Source organism: Panthera tigris, chromosome C1 (genome assembly GCF_018350195.1).
Source record: "Panthera tigris isolate Pti1 chromosome C1, P.tigris_Pti1_mat1.1, whole genome shotgun sequence".
Classification (NCBI taxonomy): domain Eukaryota; kingdom Metazoa; phylum Chordata; class Mammalia; order Carnivora; family Felidae; genus Panthera; species Panthera tigris.
The window spans coordinates 126,334,626-126,357,555 of record NC_056667.1 but is presented as its reverse complement, the minus strand read 5'-3'; the positions used below and the strand labels follow the sequence as shown (position 1 = coordinate 126,357,555).

The 22,930-nt window shown below is 35.4% G+C and overlaps 1 protein-coding gene across 4 annotated transcripts in view; it reads left to right on the top strand.

The window, feature by feature from the left end:
* DARS1 (aspartyl-tRNA synthetase 1) overlaps positions 1-22,930 on the top strand; it is a 63,311-nt gene that overhangs the window by 2,910 nt on the left and 37,471 nt on the right. For all 4 annotated transcript variants that reach the window (XM_042994369.1, XM_015545088.2, XM_007098848.3 and 1 more), the window contains exons 3-4: positions 2,758-2,850; positions 13,456-13,558. In XM_042994369.1, coding sequence (XP_042850303.1) covers positions 2,758-2,850; positions 13,456-13,558 — 196 coding nt within the window. The remainder of the gene's footprint in view (positions 1-2,757; positions 2,851-13,455; positions 13,559-22,930) is intronic.

The window sequence follows — 22,930 nt, the reverse complement described above, 5'->3', positions numbered from 1 at the left end:
TCTGGCTTATGAGATAAAACAAGAATGGGTAATATTAACTGCCTTCATTAAATACAACTTTTTTACATGTTTATGAAACCACCTCCTTTTCCCCCTTGCATTATTATATTTCTTTGAAATTGACTTGTCACATTCTGTTTTCTATTTATAAGCATTTGCCTTCCTTTGTTTGCATTTTTGTATATTTGTATGCATGTAATTTCAGCAGATTTATCTTACTCTTAACTATTAAACAATCTTTTCTTTTGGTAGACACCCTCAAATTATTATTATTATTTTTTTTTACCCTCAAATTATTTTTTAAATACTTCTGATTTAGAAGCCTGCCTTTAAATTTAATTTTTGGAAATAATAAATCTCCAGATCAGTTTTAATGTTATTTTGGATTTGATTAATTGTACCATCATAAAATCACTTTACTTCCCAACTTTGTTGACAAAGTATGCATTAAAAGACCTAAATAGTTTGCTGAAAATAAACCATTTCCGAAAGAAAAGAAAAAAAAAAAAAAAAAAGAAACAATAGAATAAAAGAATTTAGTATAAAATGAGATGTAAGCAATATAGTATAGGAGATGACATTCTCTTGCCCGGACAAGCAGGAGAGGTGATTTGAGACTTTTTTTCAGCTCAGGTGTCTTCCTAAACTGGACTTGATTGAGCTGTAACAACAAATCTCACTGGTGTTTCAATCTCTTACATGAGCCCCAGTCACCTGTTGCCATAATTACTGTTCCCATTTGGCTGGCAAATTCGGACTGCTGTCTTCCACTTAAAATTTCTTCTCACAGGAGGGAAAAATAAACTATATGTCACCTGGTTACATTACTATAACAGGAGAATACTGCCTTTGGTTTTATCTCTGCTAAAATCCTAATACCTAGTTCAACAACAAGTTTCCTTCTGATCTGTTTCCATTTCTCCAAATTCCTTCATTCTAATGCTAGTGACTTAGAAGTGTGGAAGAGGCAGTAGATTTTCAAACTGAAACCCTCCTGCCCCTGATCATTGTCTCAACCAGTCTTACCAGTCTCAACCAGTGAGAGTGTGGCATATCCTTCAAGGATGTGTGGATATGTTGAAGGTTGGGAAGCCCTATGCTACTTAGTTGGAATGCCACACGAAACAAGGGATGTTGCTCTTTGTTTTCAAAAGTACTATTAGAATTACCCTAATCATGCTGTTTATTTAGAACTTTATTCTTTTAGATTTATGTTACTCTGTTTCATTTGGTTTTGAGTTTTGACTGCCTAGTTAGTAAGTCATTTTGTTTTATCAATCTTGGCATTTTCAGAATTGTCTTTTAAAATTTTATGCTGCTTTGTCTTTTCTCTTTCACACTTTATTTTGCCTGAGTTTACACAGCAGTTTTGGAAGTTGGCTTAATTCATAAGGTCTGTCAGCAATGTTTTGCAGAAATTTCTTGTGCTACCTCATGGCTTAAAAATTCGTCATTCTTTCTCGTTGTTTCTGGCAATGAGAACCATGGTATACTCCTGTCAATTGAATTATCTCTAAGCTGCATCTTTGCTTCAAGAGGCAAGTTATAAATACATTTAGCAAAGTAGGTAAAATAGATTTATAATTTGATTTCATTATAATATCCTCCCAAAGGTATTTTTAGTAATGTAGTAACTAGGTTTTGCTGCATGTGATATTGACAAATTTGGTTACACTTAGGCAATAAAACTCTTGGGAATACAGATCTTATATTACTCTGTTGTTATGATGTCATGTCTATTACTGTGTTTTTAATTAATACTTAAATTTTTCTTTAATATTCAAATTACTGCATATTTAGAATAAAATGATTTCTGGATCATGATTGCCTTATATCACTATCTTGACATAATAGTTGTTTTGTCACATTTTTCCTGTTTGGGAGACTCTGGATGGGTGTAGTGTTTTGTTATTAGCATTGGAGGACTCACAGCCTAAAAGGGAATTTATTGGCTCACATAACTATAGGAAACAAAGAATGAGATAGCATACAGCATGATTGGATCTAGAGGCTCAAGCAACATCTGCAGGGCTTTCTGTCTACACTTTTTTGGCTCTGCTTCCTTTAGGTTACTGGCCGCATTCTCTTGTCCATACATCTCAGGTACTGGGAAAGGTGGTGGCTGCAGCCCAGGCCTACACTATCTCAGCTCAGCAACCTCGGGAAAGAGAGCTTCATTCCCATGTTGTCTATAGTAAGTCCCACAGAAGGACTTTATTTATTTTGAGTTACATGCCCTCCCTGGATCATTCTCCGTGTCCTGGTACTATGACTATCCAGGCCTGGCAGAAAGTCCTCCCCTGTGCATAGTTGACTTGTATACCATGGCAGGCAAAGGAAAATATCATGTCCACCTAGGCAAAGGCAGGTAAAGACAAGCTGTATTTTTTTAACCATTGAAGTATTCAAGAGATTTGCGTTTTGAAACTATCTCTTTGACTCCAGTGTAGACTGAGTTAGGGGATCAGGGGAATACCAGTTTAAGGCTGTTGCTATAGTTTAGACAAAAGAAATGGTACTTTGGTTTGAGATGGTGGCAATGAAGATGAATGAGAATTGGATAGATTTTAGAGATGTACTTAGTACAGTTCATAAAACTTGAAGCAAATTGCATATGGACAGTGATAGAAAAGAAGATGTTATCAGAGATTGGAAATTATTTAAGATAATACCAAGTACTTATGCTAGCTGCCAAACCAAAATAATTATGACTTTGTAAATTCTGAATTACAAAATTGTTTCACTTATCTGCTGCAGATCGAGTTTTGGTTCGGGTTAGCGACTTGACAGTACACAGAGCTGATGAAGTTGTTTGGGTGCGTGCAAGGGTTCATACAAGTAGAGCTAAAGGTAAGATTGATTTAATGATTATGGTCCTTTTGGTAAGGATTCTAAGTTTTTTGTTTTGCAAATTCCTCACAGACCAAAGTAAATCTTTCAAAACATCTATTTTCTTTCTTAAATCACTGAAATATTAATCCATGGTTAATTAGTTTTAGGTTCTTATAAGACATCCTTAAAAAAAATTTGACCTGGGGCGCCTGGGTGGCTCAGTCGGTTAAGCATCCGACTTCAGCTCAGGTCATGATCTCGCAGTCCGTGAGTTCGAGCCCCGCGTCAGGCTCTATGCTGACAGCTCAGAGCCTGGAGCCTGTTTCAGATTCTGTGTCTCCCTCTCTCTCTGACCCTCCCCCGTTCATGCTGTCTCTCCCTGTCTCAAAAATAAATAAACGTTAAAAAAAAAAAAATTAAAAAAAAAATTTTTGACCTTAAAAATTCAATTAAATCTAAGACTTTAAGGTACTTTTCTAGCATCTCTCAAAAGTTTGATTTTTTTTTTTAATTTTTATTTATTTTTGAGAAAGAGAGAGAGAGAGAGTGTGAGCAGGCAGGGAGCAGAGAGACAGGGAGACACAGAATCCAAAGCAGGCTCTGGGCTCTGAGCTGTCAGCACAGAGCCTAATGCAGGGCTCAAGCTCATGAACCCCAAGATCATGACCTGAGCTGAAGTCGGATGCTTAACCTACTGAGCCACCCAGGCACCCTAAAAGTTTAGTTTTAAGTGAAGAGTGTGGTTGAGAAGCTTTTCATTTGTTAATATTCTTATATTTTAATATTTAGATAGCAAGATAGGTGATAGAGAAATAAGGCTAAGATCAGGTTATCCAGTACAGTGGCCACTGGCTACATGTAACCAAATTAAAATTTAGTAGTTCAAGTCACTAGCTGTATTATGAGTGCTTAATAGCCACAATGGCTAGCGGCTCCCAAAATACAGCACAAATACAGAATATTTTTATCATTGTAGGAAGTTCTATTGGATGGTACTAAGAATTTAGCAATAATAACAAAGAAAGATTAAGGTAGTTTAGACAGGCCTGTTCCTTATAGAAAATTGTCCTAGCCTAGTGTTCAGAATCGTATAAAAGTATTAATGACACTTAACATTAGTTTATAATTTTATACTTTTCATACACTTTTTCACATTTGATCATCCCTACAAATTTTTGAAGTAGGCAGAACAGGCTTTGGTATTCTGCTTTATAAATGAGAACACTGAGGCTTCAAATGAGAAAGCTACTCACCCAAGTTCTCATAGTAATCGGTAGAATATGAACAGAATGTGGTAGTTTTCTAAGACACTTAGTCTCCCTGGCGGAGCTGATTACTTCTATAATATTTAATACATGCTGTGTTACGTCATTTCTTACAGTGCTTTTCAGTGTTTATTATAGAATTAATGTGGGCCCATTATTTTTAAAATTCTGACATTTTAGATTTATATCTCACTCTCAGTATCACTACTACTAAAAGTTTGTCTGTTCTTCCAGTATACTCCCCCCAAACAGCTGAATACCATTAGACTTTGAGAGGAATATTGGTGGAGTTTTAGTTTTTTTTTAAATGTTGATTTGCCTTTCTGAAAGTTCCGGCCATTTATTCTACCAAAAGATAATCACATTGTTTTGTATTCCTTCATTTAGTTGTCTTTTTCACATTAGACTGGGAGCCTTTGTTCTGTCCAACTGGCCACTGTGTCTCTTTTTTTTTTTTTTTTTTTTTTTAATTTTTTTTTTTTAACGTTTATTTATTTTTGAGACAGAGAGAGACAGAGCATGAATGGGGGAGGGACAGAGAGAGGGAGACACAGAATCCGAAACAGGCTCCAGGCTCTGAGCTGCCAGCACAGAGCCCGACGCGGGACTCGAACTCACAGACCGCAAGATCATGACCTGAGCCGAAGTTGGCCGCTCAACCGACTGAGCCACCCAGGCGCCCCCCACTGTGTCTCTTAAACATAGTTATTTAGCAGATTAAAAGAATGCATACTACATGTAGGTCTGAACCAAGAATACTTCCCTTCGCACCCATCCCCCAAATGGAACAATATGTGTATCAATAAGGATAAATGTAATGAATTGAAACACAGCAGATATTTTTAAATCCATAAATTTATAATAACGCTAAGGCAGGCAAACAAAACCTAGTTGGTCACTGGTGAAACAAACTCATTATTTTGAAAACTGATTAAAGTATCGTTTCTGTATGAATTCTATATCCCTGGCTAACCAAATGGTAGATAGAAGAAAGTTGCTGGAGAAGTATTGGAGTAAATAAAATGAAAAAAAAGCGTGTTAGAGCTTCATCATTTTGTCCCTAGTAGACTATCCAGGCATTCATCACCAGTGATTGCTAATGATACAATAGAGAGACAATCAGAAATATTTTATGTCTCTTCATGAAAGAACCCAACACCACCCAATGCTACTGTCTTGCCCAAAAAATTGTACCTGAATCTCAATGTAACCTTTAGAGCTAACTACCAATTTATAGGAAAAACATAGGACAAATGACTATGTTAAGTGACAATGAGGATGCAGTCAGCAAAATCTAGATTATAGGAAACTACTAGGCAAAAATGATGTGATCTCTTCAACAAATAAATAGAAAAGGGAGGGAGAAACATACGATTTTTTTTTTAAGTTTATTTATTTTTGACAGAGACAGAGTGTGAGCATGAGCTGGGGGAGGGGCAGAGAGAGAGGGAGACACAGAATCCTAAGCAGGCTCCAGGCTCCACACTGTCAGCACAGAGCCCGACACAGGGCTGGAACCCAGAAACCGTGAGATCATGATCTGGGCCGAAGTTGTATGCCCAACCGACTGAGCCACCCAGGCGTGCCAAGGAGAAACATATGATAAAATAGACTTAAGAATTTTATCTCTTGGAGCACCTGAGTGGCTCAGTTGAGTAGGCATCCGACTTTGGCTCAGGTCATGATCTCACAGTTCGTGGGATCTCTGTTGATAGCTCAGAGCCTAGACCCTGCTTCGGATTCTGTGTCTCCCTCTCTCTCTCTACTCTCCCCGCTCATGCTCTGTCTCTTTCCGTCTCTAAAAAATAAATAAATGTTTAAAAAAATGTTTTTTGTCTCTCAACGAGTCACTTATTTGGATCCAAAGGTGAATGAATGAATGAGTAAATGAAAATGGAGGATACTTGAGACTTGGAAATTTGAACATTGGCTGGATGTTTGACGTTAAATAACTTTTTTTAGTTGGAATAATAGTACTATGGTAATATTATTTTTAAAAAGATCTTATCTCTTAGGAATAATGTACTTAAGAACTTTGTACAGGTGAAATAACAGCAAAATAGTTTGCTTCACAGTATACTGTACAAGAGTCAAGGGATATGTGGATTGGAATAAAGCTAAAACAAGAATGGCCCTGAGTTGTTAATGATTGAAGTACATGGAGATTGTAGGTAGACATTGGTATCATTTACAAATTATGATCTTTTGTCCTTCTCTTTCAAATGTTTATCTCATTTCTTGTTTCTCTTTGTAATGATGAGTAGATTCTCCAGTACTACGGGGATTCCCTCAATGAAGAATTTTTCAGACAGCAGAGATTTAACTCCTGATGAGTTATTTCATGCCTTTGGGTGTTCTACATAAAATGTCATTAGAAAACAATGCCAAAGTTTAAAGACTAGATTAAAAGAAATTTTCTTCTAGTCCAAATTTTCTGTTACCAGGAATACATATTAAATTTTATTAGGCCTTTTTTGATCTTTTTTTTCCCTCAAAATATAATTGTGTTGAGTGTATTTATGTAGAGGTTCATATAATATTCTCTCTGCTTTTGTATTTGTTTGAATTTTCCATATAATAAAAAGTTAAAATGCAGCTGATCCTCTTTATTCATGGATTGTGTATTTGCAAATTCTGCTTGCTAAAATGTATTTGTAACCCCCAAAATCAATACCTGCAGCACTTTCACTGTCATTCACAGACATGTCAGACATACTCATGTGCAGAGAGGCAAAAAACTTGAGTCACTCAACGCACATGTTCCCAGCTGAGGTCAAACAGTGAAGCTCTGCCTTCTTGTATCAGCTCTCTTCACAATCTATTTAAGGCCATGTTCTTCACAGTTTTGTGCTTTTTGTTGGTGATATGGCTATTTACAGTGGCCACCAAGCATAGTGCTAAAGTGTTTTCCAGTGTTCCTAAGTGCAAGAAGGCTTGTGCCTTACTGAGAAAATATAAGTGTTAGAGAAGCTTCATTCAAGCATGAGTTATAGTGCTGTTGGCCGTGAGTTCAATATTAATGAATCAACAGTGTATATTAAGTAGTGTGTCTTTAAACAGAAACACACACAAGGTTATGTATTGATGGACTGATGAAAATATTGTGACCAGAGTCTCACGGGAACCTAACCTTATATTTCCCCTAGGAGCAGTGGTGGTTCAATATTTGCAAATTCATTGTTCCTGGTGACTTTATAGAACATAACTGCCGCAATTAACAAGAATCAGTTCTTTGTAATTGTAATGATTTACAGTAGTGGATTTCTTAATGTTGAACCATCTTTGGATTCTTGGAATAAATGGAATTTGGCAAAGGTGTGGGTAGTATTCTTTCAGTATAGTACTAGGTTAATTTTCGTGGGGTTTTTTTTCCTTGGAATTTTACATTAATCTAGTTTTCATAATTTGTTATTAGAAAACCCTATTATTTTGTTTTTAAGTATATGTATATATATATGGGTGTGTGTGTGTGTCTGTGTTTAAATTACAAATTACCTAAATAATACATACATATTTTCACATGAATTTTTCAGAGAATACAGCAATAATATTCCCTTTTGTCTTCTCTATATGCTATCCTCTGCCCCAGCCTTTTCTATTAATTCTTATTGTTCATTGTCTTTCTAAAAATCTTTTTTAATGCACATATGTACACATACATATATACAGGTTTTTATTTGTTTTTTTATATGTGACTTTTAACTTGTCTTATTTTACACAGAAGACATATTTTACATGTTATTTTGCAACATTTTTGTTTTCAGTTAACAGTGTTTCTTGAAGATCTTCCCTTGATACTAGTTATAGATCTACATAAGGCAGTATTTATCCATTATAGGTATCTAGAAGTGAAATTGCTGGGTTGAAGGGTATATTTATGCATACTTAAATTTTCTTATACCAGATTACACCCAAAAAAGCTGTGCTTATACTCCCCACGAGTGTGTGACAATACCACTTTCTCTATATTGTTGCCAGTAGTGATTGTCAATGTTTTTTATTTCTGCCAAAGTAGATTATCTAAAGAAACAAAATCTTATGTTTTGAATTTGCAAAACCTGATTGCCTCTACTTCCTTCTTCCTTTTATAGGAAAAATTGTCAGTAAATATGATTTTTACTTGGAAGCATTCAAGTGCTGTAACTCCAGGAGTAGTAACACATTAAAACTGGACTTGGACAAACAATGCATGCTGGCAGTTTCAAGTAGAGCAAAGCTCTGTAAAACCACAAATAAGGAAATGGAAGTGTCAAAATCATAATGTCAGAAGTATGACAACTAGAATCCTGTTATGCAAAAAAACAACAAAACAAAAACGGTTAACAACAAATATCCTTAAATTTAAGGATAGTGTTTCATACATTTTAAAAAGTTAAATCAGATTTCTTATAGTAGGTTTATGTATCACATCCCTAAAATCAAGTGGTTTATATAGGAGCAAGGAGAAATTTTTAACTGTTAATGATATGATAAAAATTTGTTTCTTTTGATTGTGAAAGCTTATGAGCTTAAGCCTGCATCTTGAAAGAGTAACTGAAGTATCTGTGGCTCCTTTCAAATTTTAAATATACTACATTTAAGTCATTTAGCACAAAATAATTCTCTTTCAATACTTTTCTTCCTAAAAACTTGCTTATACTTCCAAAATAGCTAGTTTATTTTGGTAATTATGTAGTTTAGAACCTCAGCTTCTCTTCATACAAGAATATTTCAGAGGAAATAGCAAATGGAAAGTACTTTAAAACATTTAGGTCTTTGCTGTTTTATTCAGTAACAGATCGACATAAATGATGAAGGAAAATAATTACTGTTGGGTATTAGTTAATTATCTAAATAATGAGTTCAGGAGCTTGGAAAGCTAAAAGACAGTAGGAAGAGATGAAAACAAAAGATTGCTTTACACCTAGTTCTTCCACAGTAGCACATTTTATTGGGTGGCTCAGTTGGTTAAACATCTGACTTCAGCTCACGTCATGGTCTCACAGTTAGTGAGTTCAAGTCCTGAGTCGGCCTGTGTGCTGATAGCATTGAGCTTAGAGCCTGCTTCGAACTCTGTCTCTGTGTCCCTCCCCCCACTCACCCTCTGTGGGCCTCTGTCTTTCTCAAAAATAAAACATTAAAAAAAATTTTTAACTTAATAAAAAAAAGCACACTCTATTACTGAGCCATCACTGTAATGGAGATGAGAGTAAGCCTTTTTGTCCTGACTGTGACCATGTTTATTGTTCAGCTTAGAACTAAAAAATGCAACTGGTGCTATAAAGGATATCAAACTTTACATTTGTGTAAACTTAAGAAATAAACTGCCTCTTCTGAAAACTTAATCAAATTGCAACACAAATTCTTAACTGTTACGGAGCTAAATTTAAGGTATCTATAAGTAGTGCATTCATTCAGCTATTTTGAACATAGTCTTTATTTTCCTTTCTATAAACTGTTTCTTGGTTGAAGGTTCCAAGAAGAAAGGTGAATAATATTTAGCAGTTGATTAACCTGTCCTATAAAGTTCCAATGCTAACTTAGAACTTTTTGCTGAAGTGAGAAGTCACATACTTGCTTCTTAGAATAAAAAGTAATATATGGGTATAGTAAAAATTAAAATTCCAAAAGTACAGAAAGATGTAAAAAAAAAATTAGAATTCACAATTCTAGCTTCTCCATCTCATTACAATCTCTTCCCCCAGAAATGTCCACTGTTATTTCTTGTATATCCTTCCAGGGAAAAAATGCATTTATAAGCATAGGTGTATTCTTTACATAAAAGGGATGTCAATTCACATGCTGCTCCTGTTGTCACTCACCAGTGTCTATAAGATAGTGCCTTGCAAAACGTGGAGCAAAGCGTGCCATGTAGTATGTCACCAATCAGAGCTAAAGAAGGAACAATTTTGTTTACTCACTGGCGAGAACTTGTTCTCAAAAGTACTTGGTGGAAGTAGTCTGAGCAGACAGGTCTACTTACCAGAAAGCCAGGATTTTTTGAGTGTTAATAATTTTTTTGAGTGGATAATCAAGGTTCTAGTATTTGAAGGTGCTTAGAAAACTGAAAACCTGGAAACCATAGATAGTTGGTTGTAGAGTTGCATGTAGATCATTCCACTAGTAAAGACTGCATAAATATGAAGTGAGTGATAATAGAGTTTCAGTGCTTTTATAGAAATAATACTGCTATGAACATCTTTGTTACTACAAGCCTTTACATACCCAATTTTCTTATCATATATTCTAAGAAATACATTTCTTGAAGCAAAGAGATGTTTTTAAGCCTTTTAATGCCCACTGCCAGATGGTTCTCCAAAAGCATGTGCAAGTTTACCTTGCCATGAGCAAATTATGAAGGAAAGGTTTTCGTTTAATTCTCCGAAGCATTAGATATTACATAAATCTCTCCTACTTTGAGAGGTACATTATGTGTTGTCATTGTTTGCTTCCACTTGCATTACCTTCATTTCATTTTTTCCTCACGTTTACTAAGGTTTTTCTCTTTTTCTTTCAAATGATTTGTTCTAGTTTATTGCCCATTTTCTTTTGGAATTTCAATGTCCTTTACTCATAAATCTTTATGATCTTTAGTAATGATGTTAATTCATTTAGGCTATAAGTCAGCAAATAATTTTTCCCAGTGTTTCAATTTTTGTGTATAGATATTCTGTAATTTTTAAACTTAGAAAAGTTTCCCCTCCCCCTTTGTACAGTTTGATATTCAATTTCATTTTTTACTCCGTGTTTATTCATTTATTTTTATTTCCTCAATTCCATCTGGAATTAAAATTTCTCTAATACGGTGTATTTTGGGTTTGTTCTGCTTCATTGATCTGGCTGTTTTTGTGCTGGTACATTTTTACTTGTAGGTTTGTATAATATGTTCATGGTGCGGGTCTTACTACTTCACGTCCCCTTTCCATCTGTTTCCTTTTTAAATAAGAAGTTTAATTTTTAGAAATACATACAATAAACACATTAAACATTAAAAGAAGACAGTGAACAATCTTCACTCCACTCATAATCATTCATTTCTTGATTTGTTTTCCCTAGCAATCATGTCAAATCTCAGGGAGTGCATTTGCTTCTATACTTAGCCTGCTAAAACTCCCAGGTTCTACGAAGTATTTGTATTAAAGATTTCCTTTCATCCTTTACCTTTCTTTTTACCTACCTCTCTGATTGTATTATTCTCTTAAAAAGTATTTTTTCTCATTGGAAAAGTAGTACATGCTTATTGTAGAAAGTTCAGAAAAAAAAATATAAAGAACAGCATAATTTCTTACAATTTCACATCTATTAGTAGCCCCATTCTGGTGTTTTTTCTGTATTCAATCAATTTCATATTTTGGTGTTTTCTTCCCTACACAGTCGATTTTAATATACTTCTTAGACAAACAAAATTGGGATTATACTTTATATGGTTTTATAACTTTCTTTACATGATAGTCTATCATGATTGTCTGTCAAGTAATTATTTTGTGTTCCCAGTACCTGGCATGGTTGTTACACATTATAATCCAGATTCAAAATAGGAAATGGTAATCAATCCTCAAATAAGGAGCCAGTGGCAGTGGTGCTGTAATAATAATTAACATTAATTACATTTATTCATACTTAACATTAATTGGTTGTGTCACAACTCTAAACATATTACTTATGTAATCCTCAATATTACAGGAGAATACTTGAGAAAACCCCGTGAGTAATATATTATTTTCTCCATTTTGCAAATGAAAAACAGGCATAAAGTAGTTTAATAATTTTCCCACAGGCCCCTTCACAGGAAGTGATAGGATACCATCCTAGGTCTTTTGATTTCCAAGCTTTTACACTTTACCAGCCCTTACACTCAGTGTTACCCCCTAGTGCTTAACCCTGAGACATTTTCATGTGCTAACTCTTTGTAAGTCCTGTAGAGCTCTATTCTCTCTCAAGGTCCTTTGTGTAGCATTGGAGTTCATTGCAGCTTGGCTTTGTAGTGCAGCTAGGACTGTGCTGCCTGTCTGCACCATGAGAGCAGCTAAAAAACTTATTAAATCACATTCCCTTCCATTTCACACTATACTCTGTTCAGAATTTCACAGACATTCTGTTCCAGTAGTTCCTGGGATAATGTCATTTTGGTCCATCTGCAGATTTCTCTATGGTAACAATCTTTATCCATTCAGCATCTTAAAATCCTCTTGAATGTGTTTAGTATGTGTAACTTTCTTCTTAAGGTTTTACTTTATGACTGGATCATACTCCAAAAGAAAGGGAGAATGAGGGTCTATTTAGTGGTAAAACATGTCAGTCATATATTACTCGGAAGTCCATAGATTGTGTCTATGTTTGCACTTTGTTTGCAACCTGTCTAGTTCTGTTTTGTTTTGTTTTAGACTCATGATTGCTATCTGATATGCATTTCAAAATGCAGTATGTTGAATGTTGAAAGTAATAACTATAAGCCTGCTTTTCTTTTTTTTTTTTTTTTTTTTGCAAGGATCATTCTTAGTTTAAAAACTGAATTCTTCTGATGTTTTTATAAAACAACCTGATGAGAAAAGTGATCTTGAGAAGACTTGTTTTATGAGGAAGTAATTTCCCAAAACTTGATCAAAGAATCTGCTTTGGAGGAAAGAGATGTCACCAGGATAAATAGTCGTTGAATCTATTATAAGTAATGTTTTTCAAAAAGTTAAGAATAAGGAAAGGCTGTTTCTTATGAAAGGAGGGGGATCACAAGCCCAGAATAGGTGAAAATAAAACTGGTTATAGAGCATAAAGAGAATGATCTTTATAGACAAAGTAAGTTACTTGCTGTGGAGAAAATGTGGAAATATTTATAAAGGATGAAGGATAAGGAAGATGATAAAGGAAAATAGAACATGGAAGAAACTAGCCTGTCATCCTAAATGCTTGGTAGGAAGTAAAATGGACCACCCCCACAGAGTGCTTGTGTTCTCTTTACTAAGCACTTGATTAGCACTTCTGTGGCTGCATCGTTGAAGATCCTATAGAGGTTAGCAGAGTGCCTTTGCCTGTAGAATACACTCATTGAATGAATGTTGAGTGATCTGAAGTTACTTCAAATTTGTTTAATCAGTGCCATGATAAAGTAATTTTCAAATTATACAATTTTTTTGAAATTGGTGATTTGCCTACGTTCTTATAACAAACATGTTAAAGCATTTTTGTTACTCTAGTGGGAACTTGGGTTTCTTTAAAGCTTGTCAACAGTATGAGTATTTTGGCTGTGGAAGCCGGATATGTGTGTTTGTGTCTAATGTGTGTGGTAAATTTTGGCTCAATTTTAAAGTAAAACATGTTTCTTCTTTGTAAAACCTGAAGTAGCATGTCCTTAATACACTTGTGTTCTTTCTGTCTTATTCAGGGAAGCAATGTTTCTTAGTCCTACGTCAGCAGCAGTTTAACGTCCAGGCACTCGTGGCGGTGGGAGACCATGCAAGCAAGCAGATGGTTAAATTTGCTGCCAAGTAAGTAAGCAATTATATCCTGTTGTCAGAATAAACAATGGTGGGAACCAAGACTCCCAGGGGTTTGGACCATTTTCATACATTAACATCAATGCTTCGTTTGTTTAAAAATGTAGTTATTTAAATTGTCAGTTCAGTATTGCTGAATACATTAAACTTACAAAAGAGAAAATATGGAGCACAGGCTTGAAATTCATTTGGAACTGCTGAAGCAGCACTCTCTACAGACAAGTCACATTTACTTTCAAGTGGAGTAACAAAAAGCCTGGCAGCCTCAACATAGCAAAGCAACTTTATTTTGTTGTGTTTGTTGAGCTTCTTTTCCTCCCTCCCTCCCCCAGTTTGAGATTTGCATATTAAGCAACAAGTTTCCTAACTGAAAAATAAAAGCATATAAAATAAAAGAATGTAGTTTTGCAAATAATTCCCCCAAAGGAAGTAATTCAAATGTCATAACATGTTACAACTTTTAATTTTGACACCAAAACGGTTAAAAAAAAAAAGTAAAATCAACCCACACCCCGCCAACTCCCAACCCCCCAGCTCTTGCTGTCTGGCTCACAGTTCCTGTAGAAATGCATTGTTTTGTTCAGTTTGCAAGAGGCAGGATATGGAGATAGTGTAGGGCTTGTACATGCTATAGTTCTAAAGTAATAATAGCTGGTAATGTGGCTCGTTTTGTTTGTATGTTTTGATCAATCAGAATTTTATTTGCATGATAATGATTAAAGAAGACTTGGAAAATGGGCAATATTTTCAGTGACAGAGTAGAGGCACAAATGTTATATTTTTCTATTGATTTTTTATCTCTGTCCTTTAGATGTAAACTTTCAAAGATGAGTGAATATAGATAGAATTATCCATAATTTGAGAACTAGAAAGAAACTAAAAAACAATCTAATTTAACATCCTAATTTATGCTTGGGCCCTCCCTGACTCCTCTGGCATAATGTTTTACATGTACTGGATGTTCAGTAACTGGTGTCGGTTTAGCGATTTATTTATCAAATTTAATTTTATTATATCAGCAATATCCGCAGTCTGCTTTAAAAACTCCAGTGCTGTTAATTACATCAATTCACTGAGGAACTCAGTAGTATTCATAGTACGAGTACAGTAGCCCCACCTCACCCTGTCTCCCAGTCCTGCTCCCTAGAGACTTCCATCTCTTCTATCTGTATCTTTTGGTGATTAGGTTTGCTGATTTCATCTCATAGACTATAAGGGTGTATGCTTGTGGGGTACATATTCAGCTAGCTTTTTAAGGTCAGACTGTATCCTATGAAGTGGGACATAAGTAAGCTTAGTCCCTAGAAATGAATTTTACACAGAGAATCTTCTCTGAATAGAGAATCTGCAAACCGTAGACATATATGCTAAATTATATTTAATACACTGGAAAATACTGGGAAAAAGTCAACTTAAAATCAACAGATAACCTTTATGGCTTTTGTCTTTTACATATTAAATTGGTTTCTGAAAACTAATAAATGGAGCTGACAGTTTTATATAGAATATGTGTTTCCACTAAATTGCATTAATAACCTTAGTGTTACATTCCTGAAGAAAATATTCTAGTCTGAAAATCTTTTGAAAATCCCATTTACCCTTAGTATTCACTAAGAGACGTTATAATGACAAAAGGACAATGGATTCATTTGATGTCTTTAGAAGTAAACATGTTCAAATAGTCCATGAATAGTTATTTCTTATTATTTTGGATCTTTTCAAACTTCTGGGACTTGACGAACAGCAGTTAACCATATCAGAGGTCAACCAAAGCCTAATAGCTAGCAGAGCTACTATGTCCTCATATAAATTAAAGAAAGACTTTCATTTAAATGATATAGTGTAAGGATGATCTTTTTTTTAGACAAGGCAAGAATTTAGATAACGTAGTCTGGATTTCATAATCCTAAAGTGGAACTCAGTCAAGATCTAGATGTAATTCAGCTTAACAGTTCAGTTGTGACTTGGATTTTTTTTTTTTTAAGCAAAGCACGGTATCTATTTTTACTTTCCTGCCCCATAAAAAATAGACTTTATATAATTAGTAATGTGTGGGAAAAAATGATTTCATAATAGAGCTATTGCAAATTATAAAGCCTTTGGCTGGTTATAGGCAAGTAAATGGAGCCAATTTTATACAATAGGCTTAACATGTGGTACTTTGGTTATAATTATTTAGCTTTTGGCACTACTCTTATGTTAAGGTGTCTAGCCTGAGTAATTAAGAGTAAATGTTAATAACTTTTGCTACCTCGTGAAGGAGGAAAATTCTCATGACTAAGACTCTGTGTGGTAAAAAATGATGAGTTTTTTTTTTGTTTTTTTTTTTTTATTGAAGTATAGTTGACACACAATGTTACATTAGTTTCAGGTGTACAACATGGTGACTCAACATCTCTATACAGAACGCTATGCTGACAGTATCATTGACTATATTCCTTACACTGTGGCTTTCATCTCTGTCCCTTACTCATTCCATAACTGGAAGCCTGTATCTCCTTCTGCCCTTCACCATTTTTTACCCATCCTCCCATCCCTCCACCCACTCTGACAGCTACCAGTTTGTTCTCTGTGTCTATGGGTCTTTTTCTGCTTCTTTTTTTCATTTATTTGTTCATTTGGGTTTTTTTTTTAGATTCCACATAGAAGTACAATCATGGTATTTGTCTTTACCTGACTTTTTTCACTTAGCATAATACTCCTCTAGGTCCATCCATGTAAAAATGATAAGTTTTTAATTTGTGTGGTTGATTGATCATTTTTTTTAGGAACATGATTTCATGTCCCTGATAGGTCAGTCAGCTTTTTTTATGTGACTATAGATTGTACTTCTCAGTACAGAAATTCTGATCTTTCTTAGTAATAGAAGTCGAAGACAGCATGTCATTTCTAATTTTTTTTTAATGTTTATTTTTGAGAGCAAGAGAGACAGAACGTGAGTCAGGGAGGGGCAGAGAGAGAGGGAGACCCAGAATCCGAAGCAAGCTTCAGGCTTCAAGCTGTCAGCACAGAACCCGACGCTGGGCTCAAACCCACTGACCATGAGATCATGACCTGATTCGAAGTCAGATGTTCAACCGACTTGAGCCACCCTGGGCACCCCTAAGTCACGTGTCATTTCTGACAGAGAGCCAGTATGATCTTACAATCAAAAGTGCTAATTTTTAAAGAAGAAAATCACAAACAGAAAAATTTTACTTTGAAAATTACCTGCTCTTTATATGAATAATAAATCAAGTGAAGTTGTAATATGAATTCTAAAGAACTTTCAGAACTTTTTTAGGAAAAAGATGTGTTGGTTTTGTTCTTCATCCTTCAAAATCCTTTTCCTAAAAATTATGTGTACTTGTTAGGCTTATACAAACTATTTCATTTGAAATGATTATTCAAAAAAAATAAAATGAGTATGTAGGGGCACCTGGGTGGCTCAGTTGGTTAAGTGTCCAACTTTGTCTCGGGTCATGATCTCACAGCTCATGAGTTTGAGCTCCTTGTTGGGCTCTGCACTGACAATGTGGAGCCTGCTTGGGATTCTCTCTTTCTCTCTCTCTTTCTGCCCGTCCCCCATTTGTGCTCTCTCTGTCTCTCTCAAAATAAGTAAATAGGGGCGCCTGGGTGGCTCGGTCGGTTAAGCGTCCGACTTCAGCTCAGGTCATGATCTCGGGGTCCGTGAGTTCGAGCCCCGCGTCGGACTCTGTGCTGACAGCTCAGAGCCTGGAGCCTGTTTCAGATTCTGTGTCTCCCTCTCTCTGACCCTCTCCTGTTCATGCTCTGTCTCTCTCTGTCTCAAAAATAAATAAATGTTAAAAAAAATAATAATAAAAAAAAAAAGAATTGGCAATAGACTTTAAAAAAAATAAGTAAATAAACTTTTTTTAAAAATACAAATAAATGAAATAAGTATTCATTGGCTCCATTGTGAAAGCAAAGATTAAGGTAGCTCTCATGCACTTATCTTTGAGATCTTTGGTGAGCTGGCACTTCTGTAAAACAAGACTCTATAGTGTGGTTTTTATTAAATAACAATAAAAAGAAATTACTCTATTTGACATTAACATAAGATAATTTTTATAACTTGCTGTGGTCTAATTATACTCACATATTATTGTTATACCATACTCCAAAAACCTTAAGGTCCCGTGGGCTTTCTGTCCAAAATTTTACTAAAATTTTTTTGGGAGGGTGGAGCACCTGAGTGACTTAGTTGGTTAAGCGTCTGATTCTTGGTTTCAGCTCAGGTCACGATCTCACAGTTTGTGAGTTCGAGCCCCACATTGGGCTCTGTGCTGACAGTGCAGAGCTTCCTTGGGATTCTCTCTCTCTCTCTCTCTCTCTCTCTCTCTCTCTCTGCCCCTCCCCTGTTTTTGTCTCTCTCTCAAAATAAATAACTAAACTTCAAAAAATAAAATTGTTTTGAGAGGAAAGTCTTCTTTTTGTCTCTCTGAATGAATTTTCCAAGGCATTTGGCCTTTTTTTTTTTGGCATCTTTTTAGTGTTGTTCTTTGTAATTTCTGCCACATGTTAGTTGGGTTGGAACAAAAGTCCAATAATTTATTAAATTAGTTTTTTTATTAAAAAAATTTTTTTAATGTTTCATTTTTTTTAAGAGAGAGAAGAGACAGAGTACGAGCTGGGGAGGGGCAGAGAGAGAGGGAGACAGAGAATCCAAAGCAGCCTCCAGGCTCTGAGCTGTCAGCACAGAGCCCAACGCGAGCTCGAACTCGTGAACCACGAGATCATGACCTGAGCTGAAGTCGGATGCTTAACGGACTGAGCCATCCAGGTGCCCCTAAACTAGTTTTTACTGAGACATACAAATTCTTTTTGCTCTTTCCTAAAATCTATACTTGCCAGAGGTTTATTTTCCAGTGGTATTTTTATCTAAAATATTAAATGACTTCCTGTTTCCAACCATATGCTATGTTAATTCTGCCTGTTGATTCCCTCACTACAATGTTACTTCCCACTACTTCCCCATATACACTTTTCATATTGGGCAGATTCTCTGTATCTGCGATGGCCTCTCTTTCTCATATTTTACAGTTTCGCTTTTATTCATTAAATCCTCCGTCTTTGTCACTTAGCTTAAGCCCATGTCCTTCATGGTCCTCATTGATTGGTTTTTCTTTTCTTTAAGGTCCATAGATATGCTCTTAGAAGGCTGGAAGATTTTTTATTTTTTTTAACTTCAGTTTTTTTAATTTTGATGATTATCTTAAAGTTATGTAAGGGTATTTTTCCATATCATTTTAAAGGCTAACTTATAGCAGAACTGCTGTGTGAATTCAGAACTTTTCATGTAGCATTTACTTTCATACTTACAGTTGTGTTCATGCCAGCTGAAGCCAGATGATATCTGTGTTCTTTACTAATGTTGATTTCACTGTAGTTTTGAATAGCTACATATGCTGAGAACAAGTTGGATTACTAGGTGGTACTTGATAGTTAAGAGGCATCCTGAACTTTTCTGTTGTGGACTTGGGGTGCCTGGGTGACTCAGTTGGTTAAGCGTCCGACTTCCGCTCAGGTCATGATCTCATGGTTTGTGAGTTCGAGACCCACATCAGGCTCTGTGCTGACAGCTCAGAGCCTGGAGTCTGCTTCGGATTTTATGTCTCCCTCTCTCTCTGCCCCTCCCCCTGCTCATGCTCTGTCTCTCAAAAATAAATTTAAAAACTTTCTTAAAATTAAAAAAAAAGCCTATGCCATTCAAGCAGATTTATGGAATCCTATTTTTGTCTATATAGGAGCAGCAGATCACTAATAGTATAATAGTTCCCATTGCAAGGAAAAATGTTTCTATTTCCAGTTCTGGTAATTACCATACTAGATACCTGTTTGATTCAGATTTCAATTAACAATGCTGCATTATTAACTTTCACATGAATAAGATAGTTTCATAAAATTATCAACTGATACTTTATTTAAATTGTCATTCTTGGATTCCTGTTTGCAGATTTTTGGTTAATTATGGGGTCTAATTGTCCAGAACCAACCTCAAACTTACCATTTTATGTAATGGTGAGCAGACATTTTGACATTACTGATAATAAAGTAAAAGTATAGAAATAGATTAAATATAGAACTGGATCTGAGACTATAGCTCTACACAGTAAACCAAATGTCAGTAATTTAGTTTTAGCAGACTTTAATAATATTATCTGAATTTTGTTATTTTTAGTATTTGTTTTCATTTTGTTTTAAAGTTCATTTTGATTTAAAGTTAAGGGCTGTATCTCATAGCTGCAAAGGTGACTTCCCTGGTCACTGAGGCAGTACATCCATGTTGCGATTACCTATAAGTTGTATATCTTACTTAACATCTACTTAACATTTTTCATTTGTACCATTCTTTCAAAGACTGTAATTTGGTACCCCCCCCCCTCCACAAATAAATAAAAATAAAGTTAAGGTCTATACACAGTGGAAAACAGTGTGGAGGTTCATCCGAAAGTTAAAAATAGAACTACCCTAGAATTCGGCAATCACATTAGTAGGTATTTACCCAAAGAATACAAAATACTAATTCAAAGGATATATGTACTCCGATGTTTATAGCAGCATTATCTACAATAGCCAAGATATGGAAGCAGCCCAATTGTCCATCAATTAATGAGTGGATAGAGAAGATGTGGTATGTGTGTGTGTGTATTATATATGTGTGTATACACACACATACACATAATATACAGACAATGGAATATTACTCAGCCATTAAAAAAAGAATGAAATCTCACCATTTGCAATGACATGGATGGAACTAGAGGGAAATAAGTCAGAGAAAGACAGATACCATACAATTTCACTCATGTGGAATTTAAGAAACAAAATAAATAAGCAAAGGAGAAGGGGGAGCAAACCAAGAAACAGACTTTTTTTTTTTTTTTTAAAGTAGGCCCAGTGCCCAACAGGGAGCTTGAACTCACAACCCTGAGATCAAGAGTTCCTGTACCGACTAAGCCAGCCAGGTGCCCCACAAGAAACAGACTCTTAACTATAGAAAACTGATAGTTACCCAAGGGGATGTGGGTGGGGGATGTGTTAAGTAGATGATGGGGATTAAGGAGTGTACTTGTGATGAGCACTGAATGATGTAGGGAAGTGTTGAATTACTATATTGTACACCTGAAACTAATATTACACTGTATGTTAACTACCTGGAATTTAAACTAAACTTAAAATAGTTAAGGGCTATAAGCATATAGCATTCATACTACTTTTATATTTGAAGTTTCTTAAGTAATATGATAAAAGCGATTAAAGTGAGTCCCTGACATTGTTTATACCATGAAAGATAGCCCATGTAGTAGTTTGAGAACCATTGGTCTGTGCCATGTTGAGTTGTGGCTTAATTTTTTACCATGTATATTTTGAACTTATTCTTGGGGTTTTGGTGAAGACAAATGTGTTCACAAAGTAAATAATTTAAACCATTAACTTTTACAAAGCACCTATGGGCAGCTGGGTGTAATAGAGAGCTAGAGAGTGCAGAAACTTGGCTCCCCACTAACTAGCCACATGATTTCATAAATTGTTTTCTGTATGCTAGTCTTACTCCATTCTTTACAGCTCAGACCCTTCTTTAATAAACATCTTTATTTCCACTTGCGTGGGAAATATAAAAGTCTGAGACTGAGTGATAGTACTAATTCATTAAAATTGAAGTTACTCGACATATAAACCAAGTTGTACCTACCCCAGAATTGGAATACAGATTTTTATTATCAAAAGGTAGTTCGTTATTTTTAAAACTACCTAGATAATTTATGCTTTGGGGGTGCTATTTTGAGTTAACTAGTAAATATATGGTTTCTCATGTTTGGGAATTTTGAATTCTTTGCCTCAGTGAATTGTATATTTAATTTACATCATTGATGCACTTTATGTTGGTGCATTACTTAAAGAACTAGTGTGTAGCTACTTTATATGTCCTTTTTTTTTTTTTAATTTTTTTTAACGTTTATTTATTTTTCAGACAGAGAGAGACACAGCATGAACGGGGGAGGGGCAGAGAGAGAGGGAAACACAGGATCGGAAGCAGGCTCCAGGCTCTGAGCCATCAGCCCAGAGCCTGACGCGGGGCTCGAACCCGCGGACCGTGAGATCGTGACCTGAGCCGAAGTCGGATGCTTAACCGACTGAGCCACCCAGGCGCCCCTGTCCTTTTTTTTTTTTAACTAATCTTTTATTACACCTTTCCCAAGATTTAAAAATTATTAATTTGAATATGGGTAGTTATGTAGATCTTGTGGGGCACACTTCTCATTGAGTAATATAATAGTAAGATTCAACAAATTATTTCTGACAACCAAAAAGCTAACAGATTTGTTGCCAGTTTTGCTATAAACCTTTCATATTCAGATTTTTAGGTTTGTTGATATTAGAATATGTAAATATGCAAAAAGAAAAGTTTAAAATAGTGGGTTTTTTCACCATTATTGATTTTGGGGGGAGAGGAGAAGGGAGTAATAGGAATAAGATGAGAATAGTTTCGAAAAATGAGCTGATAACTACCTAAAATTATAATTGTGATCATCACCTAGTGCTCACCAACTCCCAGGTTTATCCCTATTACTATTAAGTAACAATCAGCATATATTAAGATACAGGAATTCTTAACATATTTTAAGCCTTTAATATGACAGGCTGGTTTGGTAAAAGCACTTTTTTTTTCAAGTTTATTTATTTTGAGAGAGAGAGCAAGCAGAGGAGGAGCAGAGAGAAGGAGGAGGATCAGAGAGAAGGAGAAAGAGAGAGAACCCCAAGCAGCCTCCCTGCTGTCAGCAGCAGAGCCCCATGCAGGGCTGGAACTCAAGAACTGTGAGATCATGACCTGAGCCAAAATCAAGAGTTGGATGCTTAGCCTACTAAGCCAACCAGGCGCCCTAGTAAAAGTACTTTGAGGGTGTTAAATATGTGGTCCCTAAAATAATGTGAAATAAAAGGTAAAAACCACTGTTCATACAAAGGTTATGCTGTTAACATTCCATCATTATCTTGGATATATTGAATAGATTGTATGAGTAATGATGAGAAGTATACTCTTCAGTTACCTCTGTTAACTGGTAGCATATATTTCTTAGATGAAAGGCCATGGAAGGAAGTCGCCACGCCCACCCCACCCCCCCGGCCCTAATACACACTCCTAGACTTTCATTGCACGTGAAATATTATTTTTAATATTTAAGAAACAATCTGTAATTAAAATTCAGTATAGTGACTGTCCTTTCTTGCCAAGCTTTTCGGTGGCAATTGTGAATTTTTATTCTCATTGGGATGCAATACATCAGAGTCTGATGTACAGGGAAATAACAGCAATATTAATAGTATTCCTTATAATATAACAATAGCAGCAGTAATAGT